Source organism: Mustelus asterias, chromosome 10, assembly GCF_964213995.1.
Source record: "Mustelus asterias chromosome 10, sMusAst1.hap1.1, whole genome shotgun sequence".
Lineage (NCBI taxonomy): Eukaryota > Metazoa > Chordata > Chondrichthyes > Carcharhiniformes > Triakidae > Mustelus > Mustelus asterias.
In genome coordinates this window covers 14,634,170-14,655,549 of record NC_135810.1, presented here as the reverse complement: position 1 = coordinate 14,655,549, position 21,380 = coordinate 14,634,170, and the positions used below count along the sequence as shown (strand labels likewise).

The following is a 21,380-nucleotide window of genomic DNA, read 5'->3' as shown; positions in this document are numbered from 1 at the left end:
AAGTCTGCAGTCCTTCTGGTTTTGATCAATGTGGACTTAAATTGTTATTGTCTGACGAAGGGTCATCTAGACTTGAAATGTTGGCTCTGTTCTCTCCCCACAGATGCTGTCAGACCTGCTGAGATTTTCCAGCATTTTCTGTTTTTGTTTCAGCTTCAAGCACCCGCAGTATATTTTGCTTTTATGCACATCGTATAATCTTCCCTTTAGATGAGGCAGAAAATTGTCAATAAGAAATCTTATTTGTGAGCAAGTTTTTACCAAAACCCAGGATGGTATGCAGCTGGGAAGGTGTCTGTGTCCTTGCATCTGCTTTACGTGTCCTTGTAGGTGGTAAAGGTCACAGGTTTGGAAAGTGCTGGAAGGAGCCTTGGAGCTCCTACAGTGCATCTTGTTAATGGTACACACTGCTACCACTGTGGGTCAGTATGCAGGGAGTGAACATTGAAAATGGTGGATTGGGTTCAGTCAGGCTGATTGCTTTGACCTGGATGGTGTCGAGCTTCTTGACTGTTGGAGTTGTGCTTCAGGCAAGTGGAGAATATTCCCATCAGACTCCTGACTTGTGCTTTGTAGATGTTGGGCAGGCTTTAAGTAGTCAAGAGGTGAGTTACTGACTGCAGAATTCCCAGCCTCTTTGCCACAGTAGTTACATGGCTTCAGTTTCTGGTCAGTTGTGTAACCCCCCAGGATGTTGTTAGTGGGGGATTCAGTGATAATGCATTGAATGCTGAGGGGTGATGGTTAGATTCTCTTGTTGGAGATGGTCATCGCCTTGCACTTGTGTGACACAAATGTTACTTATGTAAGAGATGTTTCCACTTGAGAAATCCAAAACTAGGGTCATTAATACAATCACTTAAAAACTCTAAGAAATTCAGAAGAAGCTTCTTTATCCCGAGAATGGTTAGAATTTATAACTTGCTGGTGCATGGATTTGTTGAGGCAATTAGCATAAGTGCACTTGTGGAAGTTGTGCAAGTACAAAAGAGGAAAAATAAATAGAAGGATATGATAGCCAGGTAAGAGAGAGTTTCATGTAGAGCATAGATCTATTTCTGTGCTCTAACCTTTAATGCAATTTTAAACTTTGGCTTTGCCAACCTGAACCTGAGCTTCCTGAACTTGAATAAGTGGAATGTATTTTGGCAGAGAGGAAGTGAGAGAAAACCCTCCCAAAGTTTGGATTTTTCAGTAGCTTGATTTCCAACTTCATAAACTGCTGGGTTCTGTATGCATCTCACACTTAACTGACCAAAACAAATGGTGATCAAAGAACCTGCAAGGTGAGACCTACTCAGAAGGCTATTGCTTTGGTATATTGCCGCATTTGCATGTGGAGGTTAAAATTTCAGAGAATGAGGACAGCCAAACCAATGATTTTTATTTAGTTCTTTTTATTTATATATTTCTCCAGGGGAACATTATACCTGAAGGCTCCCACATATCTGTTGCCCTTTCTTCTAACAAAGGTTATTTAGGTGAACTTTTTAAGATGAATGGACATGGTACAGAAATTGGTTACTATCACTTTGTATGTCAAATAATTTGTCACGATCCAAGTAGCTGCAGTTCTTGACATAATTACAATATAGAAACCTTTGACAAATTAGCATTTTTGGTGTGTTTTCATTACTACCTCTTTAGTGATAGAAGTTAACAAATCGAGGAAAAGTAATGGCAACTCTAAATAATGCACAGCTACAATATAAGTTTAATAGAAGAACAGACTACATTTTTAAAATTTGCATTATATTTGCAAAAAGTGTGTTTTGGCTTTATGATGAAACCTAAGTTGCTGTGTGTTATAGTTGAGTCTCCCGTAAATATCGGACTCAACTGTTATGACCATTTGCTCTGTTTAGATGTGTGGATTACTATGTGTGGTTGGGCATTTATTTTCAGATGCTAATGGAGAAAGGGGGGATAAAGACACCAGCAAGATTGCAACATATCCTCCAGGCGCTCTCTGTCTTGACTATGAACTCCAAGCAATCCAGGTTAGCTGTGGATTCCATCACTCAGGTATGCATAATACACGTTTATTTGAATGAAGCAAAAAACAACTAAGTGTCTTTCCTGTGCTCTGGAAATCTGCAAATGCTCCACATCCAATGAGTTACTTTGAAGTGCAGTCACTTTTGAAATGGGAATGTATGTTACCGGACATGACCATTTTGGTACATCTCCCTGTTCAAAGGCATGGTTCACTATGGTTTTTTCAATTATGTTTCTCACCAGATGCCTGACCAACCCACTTAAAAATTTCTAATCACTTTCCTAGGCAGTCCGTTCAGAAGATTCATCAACTCATTCCAAAACAATTACTTTGAATTTATCTCTGTCTTCCATTTTGAGTTTCATCTCATGGCCCCTTGTTCCTTGTGTCATGGCAAACAGGTTCTCAGGAGTTAGTTCTTTTTTAAGGATTTTGAATATATCCATAAGTTCACCCCAATGTTTCTGTGGACTCCTTATTTTAAAATGTCTGTTGCCAGGTGTTTAAGCATATTTTATTTCTAAAGAATCGTTAAAATGGTTCACCTATAATTTAAAAAATCAGATTTCAATCAAGTTATTTCCACTCTGAAGTTGTTGATAACCCATAAAGACTGCAGTACTGTCACCTTGACGAAAACTTGTTTAAAAGCAATATAATTCTTGCATAATTCACAAAACAGTTTTACAAGAGTTGTGTACCTCCTAAGGAACTATGTACTTGTTACCAGTTGCAAATTGAGGGGTTTATTGGTAATTCTGAGTAGAAAGTTGTCATAAAATTCAATTGAGCACAACTTGTCTGGCTAGATATTCCTAATATAGAAGTACAAGGTCATTTTTTAAGTCTTAACTCTGGGTAAAGGCATTCATAAGTTTGTGGCGATCAGTCTTCTACTTTATATGATTCACGTAGACGAGGATCTGCTAATATACCAGCAAAGTGGGAAGTCCTATTTGGTCAACTAAGGGGCAATAATTAATTTCTATCATAATTAGATTTAGTTATTTGGTTTTGAAGTTCTAATGCATTATATTTAGTTCAGTGTTACTGAACAAGACGTCATGATTGTGCCTTTCAGTGTTTCAAAGGTGTTGATTCATAGATTCCTGAGAGATCCACAGCAGAAAGGTCACTTATTGATCTGTTTGTCTTAACACATTCCCAAGACACAGACAATTGCAGTAACTAATTTGTTGCAACTGAAGTAATTATCCATTTGGAAACATTGGTACTTGAATTTCAAGTAATGTTCAAACAGGGCTATTTGCAACTTTTAAAAATTCTCTCCTTTTTTTTGCTTTCCCACACCTTTCCTCAAACACATTGCATCTCCTGGAATATGGTTCATTCTTTGCAACCCTTTCTACGTAATTATTGTTTATCACTAAACTTCAGTGCATGTTCAGATACTCATTTTGCTAATGGTGGGCACCACTGCAATATTCTGCCTTAGCCTTTTGCCTGACCTCCATGCATATGCAAACATGACCAATCATTTTCACTGGGTTGTAATAACGAGTTGATTATATTTCCTTCCTTCCTTTTTCCTCTTTCACTCCCTGATCCCCACCATCCTCTTTTCCCATCCCATGCCCACTCTCAAAATACAAGGACACTGAATTGTGGCTTCAGGGCAAAGTAAGCATTTCACTTGCAGCCGTTTAGGGCTGTATGACTAAGCTGCTAGCTGGCTAAACTCCTCTGATCTTTCTTGGAGGAGCCAAGTTTCTTTTCAATTGTGACCCAACTAGAAAATTTTAATATCCAGTAATTGTAAAAGCTTGGGAATTAATAAATTAGGTGAATATTTAGATTTGCGCTAGTCAATATAATTTGCATTTTTTCCTGAGGAATAAATATTTATATGCTACTGGTACTCAAATTATTACTCCAAGGGTTTTAATGTTTTCCAAATCATCTACAGTGATTCTGATGGAGAATGGCGATGTGTATACATTTGGATATGGACAACATGGTCAACTTGGACATGGAGATGTAAATTCAAGGTAATAAATAGAACAGTGAAAACTTTGTATTTGTGGTATTTTGAGATAGGAATGTGCATTACCGGACAACATTGGTACCTTGTTAAATATATTTTTTGTTTCAGAGGTGCGCCAACATTGGTGCAGGACTTACCAGCTCCTTGCACCCAAGTAACTGCAGGCAGTAACCACACAGCCCTACTGTTAGCAGATGGACAAGTCTTCACATTTGGAAGCTTCTCTGTAAGAATATATTTCTTATAATTTGCTTGCTATTTTATACAATTTTTCAATAAAAGGGGATGTACACAAGACAATTGTATGGGCATAAAATATTCTGCATGCAATATGTCTGAAAGAAAATGAAATGGTTTTTAAGACTCACATAAATTCTGCTATATCATCTCATACTGTAGATTATATGAAATAAATCTTAACATGGAGAAATTCCTCAATCTTGTATTGCTCTCAAATGCAGGCTGTTATTACAACCACAGCTAAGTGCCATTTAACAAATTAACCCCCTCTTGAGCAATGATCCTAAACATTTCATAGGTTGTTTCCAAAATTAAGATTCAAATGTTCAATTGTAATTGTGGCTTTTGAGCTTTATCCTGTCATGGTAGATTATTTAGGGTTCATCTGTATGTCAAAAGTGTTTTGTTCTCGGTCATCGTTCGTGTTACTAAGCGTAAAATTGATCCAGGAAAAAAAATTCAGATGAAATGTGTACATTTGAAAGTGTACGGTAATGATTTAAAATTACACCACACTGTTCTCGAACACTGGGTTTTATTTAATCCTGAAATGAAATTCTGGCCCCATAATCTCTCCAGTATCAAGACTGTTTACTTCATTCTCCATAATGTTGTCTACTCATAACTTATGCATTAAAATTGGGATACAGTGCCTTGGGATGTATTTCTATTTTAAAAGAGGTACATAAATAAACAAGCTGTCCATCAAGTTCATATTTGTGGAAGTGAAAATAAAATATTTCCTGTCTTTTGTAGAAAGGGCAACTCGGTAGACCAATTTTGGATGTACCCTTCTGGAACACAAGACCATCTGCTATGCCCAATATAGGATCAAAGTATGGTAGAAAGGCTACCTGGATTGGTGCAAGTGGTGACCAGACTTTCCTCCGCATTGATGAAGCACTTATTAATTCGCATGTTTTATCAACTTCAGAAATCTTTGCCAGCAGAAGCATTATAGGCAAGACTGATTTATTTCTTTGATGCTCAATGTGTTGTGAATTTTCGAAATATTAACAGAAGTGGCCTCATTGCAAATTGAAGCAAGGCTTCAAAATGCTAGATTTCATCAAAGTACAATTTGAATAATGTACCACAAAGCACAAGACTTTCATTTTAAGTGGAATTAAATTGTACCAAGACAAACCAGAGGTAAATTATCTGTACGGTGTATTGTATGAGCCACATAGACTAGAAGTTAAGCTATAGGTTAAATTGTGGGAATGGGGAAATATAGGGGTGAGGTCTTGATTTCTAGTTGTATTAAAAATATGAAATTTTTTTGAAGAGGTCTAATGATATGGCTAAATGTCTTACGGGAGTCTGATCTGTGGTTTGTTCGAACAGGTTTGGTACCTGCATCCATAACTGAGCCGCCACCCTTTAAATGTCTATTAATCAATAAGCTGGATGGAAGCTGCAGGACATTTAATGATTCAGAGCAGGAAGACTTGCGAGGATTTGGAGTTTGCTTGGATCCTGTGTATGATGTAATTTGGAGGTAATCTTGCAATGGTTCCCTGCAGTAGAAAGTTTGAGCATAATTTTATTTTCTGTCGTTTTTTTTTGGATTTTCAACTTGTAGACACAATCGGGCAACCCTGTGTTCTGAAGAAGAATCATACGGACTGGAAATGTTAACCCCTGTTCCTCTGTCCACAGATGCTGCTAGACTTACTGAGTTTTTCCAGCATTTTCTGTTTTCATTTAACTCATCTTTGTTAACTTGAAGACATCCAAAATGTCGGTATTTGAGTCTAAGTGCTGGATCTGGGCGTCAAATAGATCCGCGCCTGGAATCCTCTTTCCAGCGTGCCCATACGCGTTTTGCCGGCTCTGGCCCGATCCGCGCAGTGTGCGGGGCTTAGCGCTGGCGGACCAATCGGAGCTCTGAACTGCGCATGCGCAGTTTGAAAAAATCTGACGGTGCGCCTGGGCGCGAAAAAAAAAAAGTAGAAAGCGGAGAGAGCGGCTCTCTGACGTTCATCCTCTGGTCTGGTGGCGGGGGGGGGGGGGGGGGGGTTGTGACCGATCATCCCCTGGGGGAGGGGGTTCCGCTGCCTGTCTGCGGCCGATCCCTCCTGGCACCATCACTGGTACACTATCAGCCACAGCCATCTCTCTCGCACCTGCAGGGAAGAGTAATCTGTGGCTGGTAGTGTACCAGTGATGGTGCCGGGATGGATCGCCACCCCCCCCCCCCCCCAAACCAGAGGATGAGACGTCTCTCTCACACACACAGTCGGCAACAGCGCGGACGCGGAACGGGCCAAAAGACGGTAGAGTGGGATCTGGCGGTAGAGTTGGGCGCGTGGCTCATTAAGTCGATTTTAAATGCATCTAAATTGTCGGGCCGCCCAATTCGGGCGCAGGCCGGACCCACCCCCGAATTGGGTGTCAGTAAAGCCGCGTTCTGCTCTGAATTGGGTGCAGGTCGCGGTATAGGCCCAACGCCCAACTTTACCGCGATTTCGTGCCCAAATCAGGCCTATGTTTACTTCACTTTTTAAAAATTCCGGGCAGCTTCAGATGCCCCTATGCTTTATCCTTTATTTGTTGCTATGTTTACGAAGCCTTGTATTTGAGAGATTGTTTTCTATTATTACAAGGAAAAGGCAAATGCTGAAGTTGCCCATGATTATCGTGTTTTCAGTTCTATTGAATTTGAATATTGTACTTCAGAGCATGATGACTAACAATTAAGTTATAGGTTTATACATTTGTCGAGCTACTGGCATGTGAGTTAATACGCAGCATATGTTACCAAAAGTCAAAGTGCAGTTATAAAAGTTAGTTAATTTGATTGTCACTGTAAACCTATAGGACAAATGCAACAGAGTGACAAGAGTTTCTGTTCAAGCTTCAGTGATTCTGTCTTGCACAAAAATAATCAAATTACTTTTTATAAGGTTTTATAGTGCAATCACTTGAACAGTGGGAATTGGGTCTAATCTCACAACCCGCATAATTCATTTGTTTTTTTTGCATGAGTATATGATGTATTAAGCTCAATTGGATGGGTAGCTAGTTGGTGATGTAGCGTGACGCCAACAGCACGGGTTTAATTACCGTACTGGCTGAGGTTATTCATGAAGATCCACCTTCTCAACCTTTCCCCTTGCCTGAAATGTGGTGATCCTCGGGTTAAATCACCACTACCTGTCAGTTCTCCCCCTCAAGGGGGAGAGGAGCTAATGGTTGTCTGCGACCATGGTAATCATACCTTTATTAAATCGATAGTTGCAACTCATTGACACCTTCTCCAGCCCAGTAGGGGGAAAAAAACAGATTTACAATTGGATCAACATCTGAAACTGCGGATAGTTGGGAACCTGTCTCGGGGGCAGGGAATTCATATGGTGTTCATGGAAGTGGAAATGACTAGGGTTGGGAAGCATTTTCCGATCAGGGCCATTGTGATCTCCTGGACTCGTTTCGATCGCCTCAGGGGGTCGGAGAGGAATTTCCCAGATTTTTTTTTCCCCATATTGGCCCTGGGGTTTTTCACTCTGGGTTTTCGCCTCTCCCTGGGGATCACATGGTCTGGAATAGGGGGGTGGGGGTGAGTTAATAGGTTGTAATGAACAAAGCATCGTAGCTGTGAGGGACAGCTCGGTGGATAGGATATTGGTATGTAGATAGGCTGGAAAATTGGGCGGGGATCCTGGATTCAGGATTCAATCCTGGACCGGGGAGCGGCGCGGGCTTGGAGGGCCGAAGGGCCTGTTCCTGTGCTGTATTGTTCTTTGTTCTTTGAAACAGCTTAGAAACATTTTAAAGACATTTTATCCCCAAAGGACAACACCTGCTATGCTGTCATAGCTTTGCTTGTGTTAATTAGAAGCTCTTGCACAGCTGTAGCGTCCTGAGGTTTCATTTCCGACCACATTAAAGGTGGTTTTTCCATTTTCCTGCAGTTCTATAGTTAAATTAGTTGAAAAAAACTTTGATTCTTACAAGTGCAGAAAAAACAGAATTGAACACACTGTTAAATGATTCTGAGTTTAGCATTAATGTTATTTATGAATGTCTCAGTGAGAACAAGATTTCCTGCTTTGCTCTGAATTTAAGTTAAACATTTCCATGATGATCATAAGACTGGACAGTGGATCATTAATTAGCCTTGTTTAAATTGTGTTCTATCACACACCCTTGCTGAATTCCATGGCCTAACTCCACTGTTGTTGCTGTATTCTCTCCCCCCCCCCCCCCCCCAACCCACGAGCCTAGTTATCAATAATTATTGATTGGTGGCGTATGTCACCCATTATTGGTACTTGCTTTCATTTGAGGTTTTTGTTTCCTTTATTTTAGTAGACTACCTGGAGGCTGTTATCTCAGTCTTCAGGACCCACGTTCATCGAATCCCTGCAGTGCAGAAGGAGGCCATTTGGCCCATCGAGTCTGCACTGACCCTCTGACAGAGCACCTTTACCCAGGCCCTAACCCTGTAACCCCACATATTTACTGTGGCTGATCCCCCTAACCTATGCATCTTGGGACACGAAGAGGCAATTTATCATGGTTAATCCACGCAGCCTGTATATTTTTGGACTGTGGGAGGAAACAGAAGCACCCAGAGGAAACCCATGCAGACACTGTGAGAATGTGCAAACTCCCCACAGACAATCGCCCAAGGCTTGAATTGAACCCGGGGTTCCCCTATACAGCGCTAGCCACTGTGCCACCCAATTTGATCATCCCAATTTTATGGAGTCTTTAATTTGTTTTTTTCAAAAAATGATGAATGTACAGCAGGTTTATTAGCAGATTTTCCAAGTGAATGGAGAACACCACTGTCAGTAACCCTCTTTAGTTGTATTACAAATATCCAGTTGACAGATTCCTGAATGCTTCTGATTTACGCATGAACTACTAATCCTGTAGTAAAGGTAGTTAAACACCCAAACTACCTTTGAGTAGAGGCTATGGATATTCGGTTAATAGAAATTTTAATGACTCATTTTGAGTAAATTTTTGTTTGGCAAAGATGTTGAAGGATATGTAACAACGGTGAATAAATTGAATACGGATCAACTATAAATGAATTAAATTATAAGCAGGCTTCAAAGCAGAATGGCCTGTTCCTAAGTGTAACGCTAATTAAAAAAGAAACGGGGCATGTGATACTGAGCAAAATTTGAGTCACATTTACTCTTTAATTTCTCCACAGGTTCATACCCGGTGCGAAGGAAGTTTGGTGTTACAATGCAGTTACAGCAGATGCCAGGCTTCCTACATCACCAGATATGCAGAGCAGATGTAGTATACTGAGCCCTGAACTTGCTTTACCAACAGGATCTAAAGCAAATACCACCAGGTCTCATGGGGCTTTGCACATTCTAGGTATGAATTCGTGGATAATTATAAGTACGCAAGTTAATTCAGAAGCTATGCAGTGAGATATATTCATTCAAAGACTTTTGCCAAGTTCTTTTCATGTTTAAGCACCAATGACGTTTTTGGTTATTGTTATATACAACCTGATGTGTCAGCCACTCATAAAAAAAAAGTCATCATAAGTATGTGATTCACTATAATAAACTTTGCTGATGTTATACGGGAAACTACCAGTACCATATATTGAATCTGTTCGTCAGACTTAGAGCAACAATTTTAGGAAGGTGTTGAGTATTAAAATGGCATTCTTCTTGGGAGTTTTATGGGATTGTATTTTTGATTTAACCTATTTTATTCACTACTTTTAACAACACTTGCTTGCTTTGGAATACTTGCTTTGAAGGCAGTAATTGTTCCTTGTCCAAGTGACCATTCTTCAGGGCTCTATTTCTGGTCCAGGCTTCTTCATTTAAAACCCTCTCCTCATCACCTGTGTTATTTACAAGTAAAGGGTCAGAATCCACAAATATGATGGCTGTGACCCATTGCAGCTTCTATTCCTATCAGCAATACCAAAACTTGCGATATTTTATTACTGGCTATCTGACTGCTGGATGTGAATACTGGATGATTTACACTTGCCTTTGCTTCAAAATCAAAGCCATCCTCTTCAGTTTCTGCCAATGCTCATGTCCCTTTATTCTGGGTTATATCTGACCACTCAGCTTATTCCTTTGGTATCATATTGTACCCTGAGTTTCCTTCCCATATTGTGTTTACCGTCAAGAGTACTGCCTGTTGTTCCATTTACATTCGCAAACTCATGAATGGGCTTAAGGCTGCCACTTTCTATCTTGAAAAGTGCCCAGTCTATCTCATTACCCTTGCAGGATAGGGTATCTCGAGTATTGAACAGCTAGCTATTTAATACTATGCAGTAGCCACACAAGTGGTTTGACCAGTAAGAGGAAGCTGCCTATATTCTGCCTCTCGCACAAATGAGTCATGATGTATGAATTTCACTGACGGTGTGATGGTAATTATGTGGGCCGCATATGCCAAAGACTGGCAGGCCATATTAAACAGCATGTCCCTTTTGGCTGTTTGCAACAGGCAAAGTACTGACTGTACCCAACCAGCTCGTGCTTGCAAAAGTTCAAACCGTGTTCAGCGTTAAGATATGATTGCACCATTAGACAGTATTCGCTAAACAATCCTGAAGGTGCTTAGAACTATGCTGACAACCAATTTAAGATTCCCAGTCGGGCTTGCAGTGCGGTGCAATGTCCTGTACTGATGGCTACATATATTAATGCAGACAGAAAGAACATGTACGTACATTACACCTGTTTCAACTGAACAACAAGGCGACAGCCATTCTCTGGTTCATTCCCCAGGGCAATGTCATGATCCGTCACAGTCAACCTGCCTGGTTTTAATTTAAATAAAACTTGGCAGTTAACTGTCAGTCATCAGTTAACTGGTGCATTCTCCACGGCGACACCTCTACTAATCAAACCAAACAACTAGCTTAATTTACATGCCAGAGCTGATTGCTGAAAATTTTCACATTTCACTTGAAATATATTTGATCCTTTTTCCTTAGATTTTAATTCGGTGAAACTGGGTCTTTAACACTGATGTGTGAGCATTCAGCTTATGTGAAATGCCAAAGCTTATAATTACTTAATTTAGGACTGTTATGAATGAATGTCTTCTAATTGTGCATTTGTGTATGGCGGAAATGGAAGTAGTTTCGAGCTCTGATTATGTATTATCTGGTGTGAAGTATTTGGATTTTCCTGAATAATTCTTTTCAAATATTAAAACAGGTTGTTTGGATACATTAGCTGTTATGCAGGATCTGAAAATGGGAGTCACTAATACAGAGGAGGAGATCCAAGCAGTCACTAAAGTATATTCCAAAGAAGACTATAGTGTGGTTAATAGATTTGAAAGTAGGTTTATATATACTTATTTCATTAAATTGCTTTAGTTTTTGAGAAACAATTTGTATTAACTATATTCGTGTCTGCTGTTAATGTTTAGGCCATGGAGGTGGTTGGGGGTATTCTGCTCATTCTGTGGAAGCCATTCGCTTTTGTGCTGACACAGATATATTACTCGGAGGTCTTGGTCTGTTCGGTGGCAGAGGTGAATACACAGCAAAAATAAAGGTGAATTAACCAACAAAGAAAATAATTGAAAACAATCATATTTCTTTGCAACAGGGATAAGTTCAAGAGTGTGTTGGAATATGCTGCACTTGTTTGGATGAGTGCAGCTTCAGTAACACTCAAAGCTCAACGCCATCCAGGACAAAGCTGCGGCCCTTAAACAGTCATTTCTCCACCACTGGCAAACAGTGACAGCCATGTTTACCATCGACAAGATGTACTGCTGCAACTCGCCATGGCTCCTTCGACATCACCTTCGACCTCCGTTTACCAGAAGGCCAAGGGCCGTAGACTCATGGGAGCACTGCCATCTGCAAGTTTCCCTGCAGCTTGCACACTAACCCAGTTTGGTGCTATATTACAATGCCGTCCACTGTTGTTGGGTCAAATTCTGGAACTCGCTCCCTCATGGCACTATGAATACCTACACCACATGAACTGCAGTGGTTCAATTAGAGGTGGACAGTAAATGCTGTCCTTGTCAATGGCCCTCACATTCCATGAACAAACTTTTTTAAAAATTGCAGTTTAAGTATATTCTTTGTTAGGAGCAGTACATTTACATTCCCATTAAAAGAATAGCAACTACTAAATTTTGGCACAGAGTGCTAGTGCTGGAGTAATACAAATATAGTGTAAACAGCAGAAGGCATCTTTTTTATCTGGTATTGACAGTTTGGATTTTATTGAGTCACCTAAAAAAGTAGGGGAAACATCAGATCTAATTGTAGTCCATTCAGACATGTCACATAGTGGCTTAACATGGAAGCCACAATAATGTTTTTAAAACAAATAACAGCAGCCTAAACTTAAGTATGAAGTATTGAACCTGATTTTTTTTCTCAAACTAGTTGTTTGAGCTTGGACCTGATGGAGGAGATCATGAAACTGATGGTGACCTGCTGGCAGAAACTGATGTCCTGGCATATGACTGTGCTGCAAGGTACATGTTAATCTATACTTGCTGAACTTTAAATTTGTCAACCTAGTTTGATAACGAGTGACGTAATTCCCTTAAATTTTGAAATACCATTCGTGGATTAGTTCCTAGTTCACACATTTCATATCAAAATAGAATTGATACTAAGAGGTCCTGTTGTAAAGCTGATGCAGTCTTTTGCTCTTTCTCATTTCTTACTGTTCACTTTTTAAATGTACCAGTTATTACAGAGAAATAATTATAGGGCACAGAAAGTTTGGCCCAGCTAGTTGCACTTATCTTCCACTTGAACTTTAGTCCTAATCCCAAGTGTCTGCTCTCTTTCCATATCCTCAGTAAGAAGCCTCTCAACATCAGGTTAAAGTCCAACAGGTTTATTTTGTAGCACGAGCTTTCGGAGCGCTGCCCCTTCATCAGGTGAGTGATGAAAGAGCAGTGCTCCGAAAGCTCGTGCTACCAAATAAACCTGTTGGACTTTAACCTGGTGTTGAGAGACTTCTTATTGTGCTTACGCCAGTCCTACGCCAGCATCTCCACATAATGGTTTTCAAATCCTGATATTTCCCATTTCCTTCAACTACCTAAATTCATAAATACTGACATAGTCTCTGCCTCAACAGTCAATTCTACCGTTTTGAATCTGTATAAAAGAAGGAAATTCCTATCTATATCCTAAATCTCTTGAATTTAATCTTGAATCTTGTCCCTCAATTCCTGGAAACTGTTCCTATCTAGTCTGCCTAATTGCTTCATAGTAAACACTTCTTTGAAATCATTCTTTAATCTTCACACTTTGCGATGTCTTCAGAACCAGAATCCCCAAATCCTTATGATCTTTCACTTCATCAGTTCCCCAATTCAACATATAATCTATTTTACCAAAATGTATCACCTCCTATTTACTGATGCTGAATTGTATATTTTATGTGTGCTTTGCCGATTTATCAATATCCTTTTGAAGCTTCCTTTGAGTTCCACATAATTATTTACTTTGCCTCCTATTTGCTACCTTCTGCAGATTTAGACACCACTCCATTTAGCCTTCTATCTAAATCAATATCGTATGCAGTGAACAGAGACAATTTACTGGACACTGCTAGTGATATGATTCTATTCCATGATTCTATATTTTCACTGCCTTCATCTCAGTAATTGATTAATTTTATCAAATGCATTTTACACTGCCCTCTTTCACAAATTTTGGTTGATTAGAAAGCTGTGCAACGTCCATTGCCTCTGTTCCCATTGAGCTGCTTGTGTCCCAGCAAATTGGATTTCAATATTCCTGTACTTGTTACCAACCATTGCCTTAGTCCACCTTTTTGAATAATGTTGTCCCAACCACATGTCAGTTCCCATTCTTCTGATTATGAAATACTGCATTGCCAGGACACCAATAGGAGTTAATACTTCAGCCACACTATCTCTGCTGTCTCAGTCTCTCTTTTTTCAGAAGCAGTTTACCATGGTGTTGTTCTCCCTGGCGCCAGGCATATCTTTGAATGTATTTTTTTAAATCTCTGCCCTCTTCAAAATCCCTTTGCTTCTGGCTCACTGTCCACTTGACAAATCAAAACAGTTTTGTCTTCCTTTATCTGGTGGTGCTTCCTTTAATTCCATCATAATACATGTTTAAAAAACCTCCCCCTCATTCTTGACCTGAATTACTCGATGCTATAAGATTTGTGGCTGTTTCTATGGTAACTGATTTCGGAGAGGAGCCAAGCCATTGATTTCATAATTGCTTTAGCTATGGATATGACTTATTATTGAAAGAAGCAGATCTAAATGAGGGATATAAAATGTGTTTGGAGAGTTGGCTGGAGGCCACATTGAGCTGATTGAAAAACTCACAATAGACTTGATTAACTTTCATTGTTGGTAAAAGTGATGAGGAAAGGGCAGTGTAAATTTTTTTAAAAGGTGTTATTTACAGAACAGCTTAGTTAGTGCTAGATTGCAGCTTTTTCATTTTGAGTAGAGAAAGCTTTCTATTGTACTAGCGTGTTGTGTTGAGGTTATTCATGATTTGTAAACTTAGTTGAATCATGTAAACTTAACCCCTGTGCCACCATGTCGCCCAGTTATGGGAGTAGAGTTGGGGAGAGGGCCTGTATAAGATACTCAGTTAGAGAGCTGGTGCATACTCGATGGGCTGAATGGTCTCTTCTGCACTATAAAAATTCTTTGAATCTATTCTGATTTTTGCAAGAGCACAGCCACGAACAAGATCCTTTGAGGCATAGACTAATTTTGATAGCTAAAATTAACAATGATTGCTCTGGTATTGATAAATTCTTAGAATCATGGGCTGCCACAACCTCTAATAGAATCAGAGTCCCTACAGTGCAGAAAGAGGCCATTTGGCCCATCGAGCCCGAACTGACGACAATCCTACCCAAGCCCTATCTCCATAACCCCACACATTTGCCCTGTTAATCTCCCTGTCACTAAGGGGCAATGTAGCATGGCCAATCCACCTAACCCACACATCTTTAGACTGTGGGAGGAAACCAGAGTATCCGGAGTAAACCCACGCAGCCACGGGGAGAATGTGCAAACTCCACACAGACAGCGACCCAAGGCTGGAATTGAACCTGGGTCCCTGGCGCTGTGAGACAGCAGTGCTAAGCACTGTGCCAACTTGCCTCCAGTTTTCTAAAATTCAGAAACTGGACAAATCTAGAATAACAAAGACAATCTAGAAACATAAGAGCAACCTCTTTCCCTTTTTGCGAAGTACCCTGATACTTTACATGGGGTGCCATAAAACGTCAATTGAACTATTTGGTAATAATTGATAAAAGAATGCATTGGATCTAGAGTGCTTGGTGATAGTATCACATTAACTTGAGCGTAACAAAATGCTTATATAGTTTATAGTTTGGTTAAATGGATAGCTTGCTTTCTGTGTATGTTTTCCTTTTTAGTATTCAGCTCTGTCATGCACTTGTGATATGGTTTCCAAACTATATTTTTTAGATTTCTTGAGTTTTATGTTGAACAGAAGCGTCTGTCTGAAATATATTAAAATGTTTGAAAGTTATGTAATTTCTGCCAAGTCTTTGTTGCTATTATAAATCTGTCCACCTTTTGTAATTCTAGGTTCCTATATAAATGTGCACTTCCTGTAAATGCAGCCTCTTGCCAGTAATAGAGCTAAAGCACTTCAATTTTGCATGTCAGCTCCTTGGTATACATTGGAAAGAAATACGTGTTATATCCAATTCTGTTTTCCTGCTTCCCAAATTGCTGTGTGCACTGCTAGTTAGCTTGAATATAAAACTAAAAATATGGAAGGAATGAATGAGTTCCGTGCAGCATTATCCATTTATTCCCCCTCCACCAACTCTGCTTAACCTGAAAGCATATACTTCTGTGAGCTTTGCCAGAGGAGATCAACTGGTTTAACAAAATAAAGAATGTTTCATACTGAATTCTGTTCACACGCTCTTTGTATTTTTCAGAGAGAAATATGCAATGATGTTCGACGAACCTGTGGTGTTGCAGGCTGGTTGGTGGTATGTGGCTTGGGCTCGAGTTTCAGGGCCCAGTAGTGATTGTGGCTCCCACGGTCAGGCCTCTATCACCACTGATGATGGGTAAGATTTTTTTGTGCCATTTCTGTTTGTTGGCAAAGATTTTCATTGCACTTTATGTTCACTCTTCACATCGAACTGCCCAAGCTTCATTCAGTATGTTGCGGCCAGAATCAAAGTTAGCGACTCCCTCTACTTTGCCCAAGTGCACTTCAAAACTAAACTGTATGAATATTTCCATTTTCCATGTCAGCCATCGCTTTGCTGTTGAGTGAGTTAGTGCTGTGGGCTGGTTTCCAAATGGAAGTAAAGTTGAGACCATTCGGATTCAAGCAAAGCACGTCTTTAACAGACTTGCATCCTATATGATTTGACTGAATCGAATTTGGGTCATGAAGATGAAATCAAAATCATAGAATCTTACAGTGCAGAAGGAGACCATTCGACCTATCGAGTCTGCACCGACCACAATCCCACCCAGGCCCTATCCCCATAACCCCATGTATTTACCCTAGCTAGTCCCCCTGACTCTAAGGGGCAATTTAGCATAGCCAATCCACCTAACCTGCACATCTTTGGACTGTTGGAGGAAACTGGAGTACCTGGAGGAAACCCACGCAGACATGGGGAGAATGGGCAAACTCCACAATGACAGTGACCCAAGCTGGGAATTGAACCCGGGTCCCTGGCATTGTGAGGCAACAGTGCTAACCACTGTGCTACCGTTCCACCCTGTATAATAATAGTTTAGTTAATGAACGTGTTGTGAAAGTAGCAAATAAAAGCTGAAGGCAGTGTTTTAAATATACATGTCCTTGTTTCAGTGTTGTTTTTCAGTTTAAAAGTTCTAAGAAGTCCAACAATGGGACAGATGTGAATGCAGGCCAAATACCACAGTTGCTGTACAGGTTGGTTATTACCAAATCAGTTTTTTAAAAATCATAAATAACCTGCTGATAGAAGCATATCCCTTTTATCTTTGTTGCAGTTATAATTTGGGCGATTCACTTGCTAGAATTGCATTGAATTTAATTGTCTTGGGTGTAGGTTACCATCGAATGATGGAAACTCTGGAAAAGGAAAGCAGCAACCCAGTGAACCGGTACATATTTTGAGGCGATCTTTCGCAAGGACTGTCTCAGTGGTGAGTGAACAAATTTGAATAAAAATTTTCAGTTCACTATATGGAATAGTTTAGTACATAAGTGAATTCTGATCTATATAAGATTTCTACATCAACTTAAAATTTTCAAGCTGCAATTTTGTAGCTGACTGATCAAAATTAAATTGTTTCAGGATTATTTGGTTGAAATTGGTAGAATAAATAATTTTAAGTGGTGTAAAGTTGAGAAAGGCAAGTATGTATTGAACTCCTTTCTAAAAACAAGATCTCACTACATTCATTCAACCTGCAAATAATCATTGAGGCCAATATCCAGATAGCGATGAACTTCTGGTCCCGTTGACGGTGACGCACAATTGTCGGTTCCCTGGCAGCGGCAGATACAGAACCCTGTTGACAGAGCTAGAACCAGACGATCCCACCATCGGCAAATGCCGGGCTGCCTCCGCTGTCACAAAACATGTCGTGGGAGGGGCAGAAAACCCCACGCTCGATTTCTGCTACTCGAGATGACTGATTTACTTACCTTTAAATTTATATGGCTAGTGAACTGCTAGTGATGGACTCAGTTTGCTGTGCTTGGCATGTTGATGAGGGAGTTTTCAAGCCCCCTTGCTTCTGTCCATTCTGCAACAGTTTCACCCACACCTACCCCATTGCTGAATATCCTGGATCCACCATTTCACTTACGCTTGTTGAGACATATTTGAGAGCTACTGCTGTTTGGGAGGAAAATGGGGAGTGCAATTTTGACGTAGATTTACCGTGACAAGGCACGTTTTAAAGCAAAATTAACAATGCAAGTTTGTCCTACAAAACCTCAGTCCTTTAGAGGCCTGAAATCTGTTGTAACAAAATGCCTGTAAGATTGTTAGCTAAAGGAAGGTTTGCTGGAAAATACTCCGATTTCTGTTGCATTAATTTTATCATTTGTACATTTCATTGGGTATTCACTTGGGGAAAAAAAATGCTGGCACCAGAATAGTGATGGGTGTTATAAATTCATTCTAAAAAGAAAACTTGTGCACATGCAGAACCAGGTTTGTGTAAAAATATGCTTGCACTGCACAACCATTTCATTAAATATATCAATATTTCAATTCTAAATGTAGGAATGTTTTGAATCATTGCTGAGCATTCTACAATGGAGTTGGACAACGCTGGTATTGGGAGTGGAGGAGCTGCAGGGCTTAAAAGGCTTTCAATATACAGCCACTCTTCTGGACTTGGAACGACTGAAGTTTGTTGGTACTTGTTGCCTGCGACTGCTACGTGTCTACATCTGTGAGATATACCCTATATCAGGTACTGTTGGCCCAGAAAATAATTTACACTAAATTTGTGACATTCCAATAAAATATCAATTATGTTACTAAAATTAATTGATCAAGATGTACCTTTCATTACTTTAGGTGGATCTTAGAATTGTACAGTGAAGGCCTTGTGTCTGATCAACCTTAGATTCAGGGTGCATTTCATTCAGTCTGTTTGAGAATCATGTTTGTATGTGGCAGTTAGCCATGCTTAGATGACTTGATAATTCTGATAAGTGAAGGGACTCAACCAATTAAAAATGCCATCAAAACAATTCTAGGATCAAACTTGGTTCAAAGATCTGTGTTTTTTTATTAGTGTCACAAGTAGACTTGCATTAATACTGCAATGAAGTTACTGTGAAAATCCCCTAGTCGCCACACTCCGTCACCTATTCAGGTACACTGAGGGAGAATTTAACATGGCCAATGCACCTAAACAGCATGGTTTCTGGACTGTGGAAGGAAACTGGAGCTTCTGGAGGAAACCCATGCAGACACGGGCGAACGTGCAGACTCGCACAGTGACCCAAGCCGGGAATCGAACTCGGGCCTCTGGCACTGTGAGGCCGCAGCACTAATCACTTTACCATTGTGCTGCCCAATTGGTTAAAGTGGCACTCTGATAGGTGCAAAACATTAACATATTGGATGTATATACTCTTTGAAATAATGGTTGTCGCCTTTTTTAGGTAACCCATGCCATTAAGATGAAACATTTTGGCTGGGAATTTCTGCTTCTATATTTGACATGCCATAAATTTCTTCCTTTTAAAGAGAATGGGTGAAAGGTCACTGCCTGGTCTTCACTCTTACCGAATATGCACTATATTTTTAAAAAAGGGCACTCTAACCTTGAGTTTGAATATTTATTTCTTCAGCTTTATGCATTTCTTTTGCTGCCATCTTATTTCATTTTTCTCCCAATTTTGTGCAGTGACTGCTTTACTTCCTTCTCAAGGCAAATTGCTTCCTGTACTATTTGTTCTTGGGGAAGTACCCGTAGTCGGCAATTAACTGAACAATTAGTGGTGTCTGCGTGAGAGCAAAAGGCATTCGTGTCTGGCCTTTTCTCATACAAAACTATGGCTTTGTTTTACTTATGATGGGTAGACCAGTTGTGCTTCAGTGTGTTTTTAAAAAAAATTACACTTGCAATCTAGTAGTGTTTCAGATCATGCATTTAACAGTTTGTATGCATCTAAGCATGCGTTCAACATTCTTCAGTTCAGCCAAAATGACCGTGACAAGTTTGATTCAGTGGCAAGTGCATTCGAATATGTTGACTTGTTTTTTATTTTGACTTGCAGCTGGTGCTAAAGCAGTGGTGGAGGAAACGAGCAAGCTGGCAGAATGTGTGGGAAAGACCCGATCTCTACTGAGAAAAATTTTATCAGAAGGAATTGATCATTGTATGCTGCGGCTTGACAATGATCCTCATGGCTACCATTCACAACCCAAGACTCTATTAGAAGCTGTTCTTCAGGAGTGCCACAACACGTTTACAGCCTGCTTTCATTCTTTTTATCCTACACCTGGATTGCAGTGGGCTTGTCTTTGTGACCTGCTTAATTGCCTAGATCAGGTAAGTCTGCGAGAAGAAGAATGATATTTTTGCTGTTTTAATAGAGGTTTAATTCTTCTGGATTTACTCTCTCTGAATTTGATTAAAATATCTGGCTTATTTTTACTGCAATAAAATCTGATCATTTTCTGTTGCGCCAAGAGCTAAAGTTGATGGAGATCTATTGACTTGATTTGTTTCTGTATATATTATATGCGTGTGTCTTTTATAAATTCTAATTTTGATTGTAAATCTCTATCACTAATATTTTGCATTCAAATACAGTAAATTTACACATGTACAGTGATAGAAAATTCTCAACATTGGATCCTTATCTCTGAATGCACTAAACTAAGTGGTGTAGGATAACCAGTTATGGAGAACCAGGTATTGATTGTGCTTGACATCATGTGGAGTATAGCAGTAGAGTCAGCAGTTTGGGGAAACAAACTACCTGACCTGGACTGTAAGCCATGTTATTGAATCTTCAGGTGGGTGCACCCACTTGTACCTGGCGAACAAAACAAAGTACTTGTCATGGAAGAACTCTTCAGCTTGAGGGAGAGTGCAATTTGCAGCCCACAGTATAGTTTTTGTTTTGCCAGCTATACTCCAAGCTAGACAGCAACTGTCTCAGACTGGGTGTGTGATATAAATGGAAACCTCAGGGTGAAGTGGGAATCTGTTGTGAATTTCTTTGCATATTTTTGAAAATGTGGTAGTTTCATTTTAGTGCAGCCATAGTCATCCCTTCCTCAAGTCCAAGGGTGGAAGACTTAGTCATAGAGGTTTACAGCGTGGAAACAGGCCCTTCGGCCCAACTTGTCCATACCGTCCCTTTTTTTTAAACCCCTAAGCTAATGCCAATTACCTGCATTTGGTCCATATCCCTCTATACCCATCTTACCCATGTAACTATCTAAATACTTTTTAAAAGACAAAATTGTACCTGCCTCTACTACCTCTGGCAGCTTGTTCCAGACACTCAGCACCGTCTGTGTGAAAAAATTGCCCCTCTGGACACTTTTGTATTTCTCCCCTCTCACCTTAAACCTATGCCCTCTAGTTTTAAACTCCCCTACCTTTGGGAAAAGATATCTAGCTGATCTGTGCCCCTCATTATTTTATAGACTTGAAAGT

The 21,380-nt window shown here is 39.9% G+C and overlaps 1 protein-coding gene across 24 annotated transcripts in view; it reads left to right on the top strand.

The window, feature by feature from the left end:
* Positions 1 to 21,380, top strand: part of mycbp2 (MYC binding protein 2) — a 174,870-nt gene that overhangs the window by 67,808 nt on the left and 85,682 nt on the right. For all 24 annotated transcript variants that reach the window (XM_078221613.1, XM_078221603.1, XM_078221597.1 and 21 more), the window contains 14 exons: positions 1,906 to 2,025; positions 3,927 to 4,008; positions 4,113 to 4,230; positions 5,001 to 5,205; positions 5,592 to 5,745; positions 9,418 to 9,590; positions 11,417 to 11,542; positions 11,634 to 11,761; positions 12,613 to 12,704; positions 16,169 to 16,303; positions 17,065 to 17,148; positions 17,288 to 17,384; positions 18,476 to 18,668; positions 19,987 to 20,261. In XM_078221613.1, the coding sequence (XP_078077739.1) occupies positions 1,906 to 2,025; positions 3,927 to 4,008; positions 4,113 to 4,230; positions 5,001 to 5,205; positions 5,592 to 5,745; positions 9,418 to 9,590; positions 11,417 to 11,542; positions 11,634 to 11,761; positions 12,613 to 12,704; positions 16,169 to 16,303; positions 17,065 to 17,148; positions 17,288 to 17,384; positions 18,476 to 18,668; positions 19,987 to 20,261 (1,982 nt within the window). The remainder of the gene's footprint in view (positions 1 to 1,905; positions 2,026 to 3,926; positions 4,009 to 4,112; positions 4,231 to 5,000; positions 5,206 to 5,591; positions 5,746 to 9,417; positions 9,591 to 11,416; positions 11,543 to 11,633; positions 11,762 to 12,612; positions 12,705 to 16,168; positions 16,304 to 17,064; positions 17,149 to 17,287; positions 17,385 to 18,475; positions 18,669 to 19,986; positions 20,262 to 21,380) is intronic.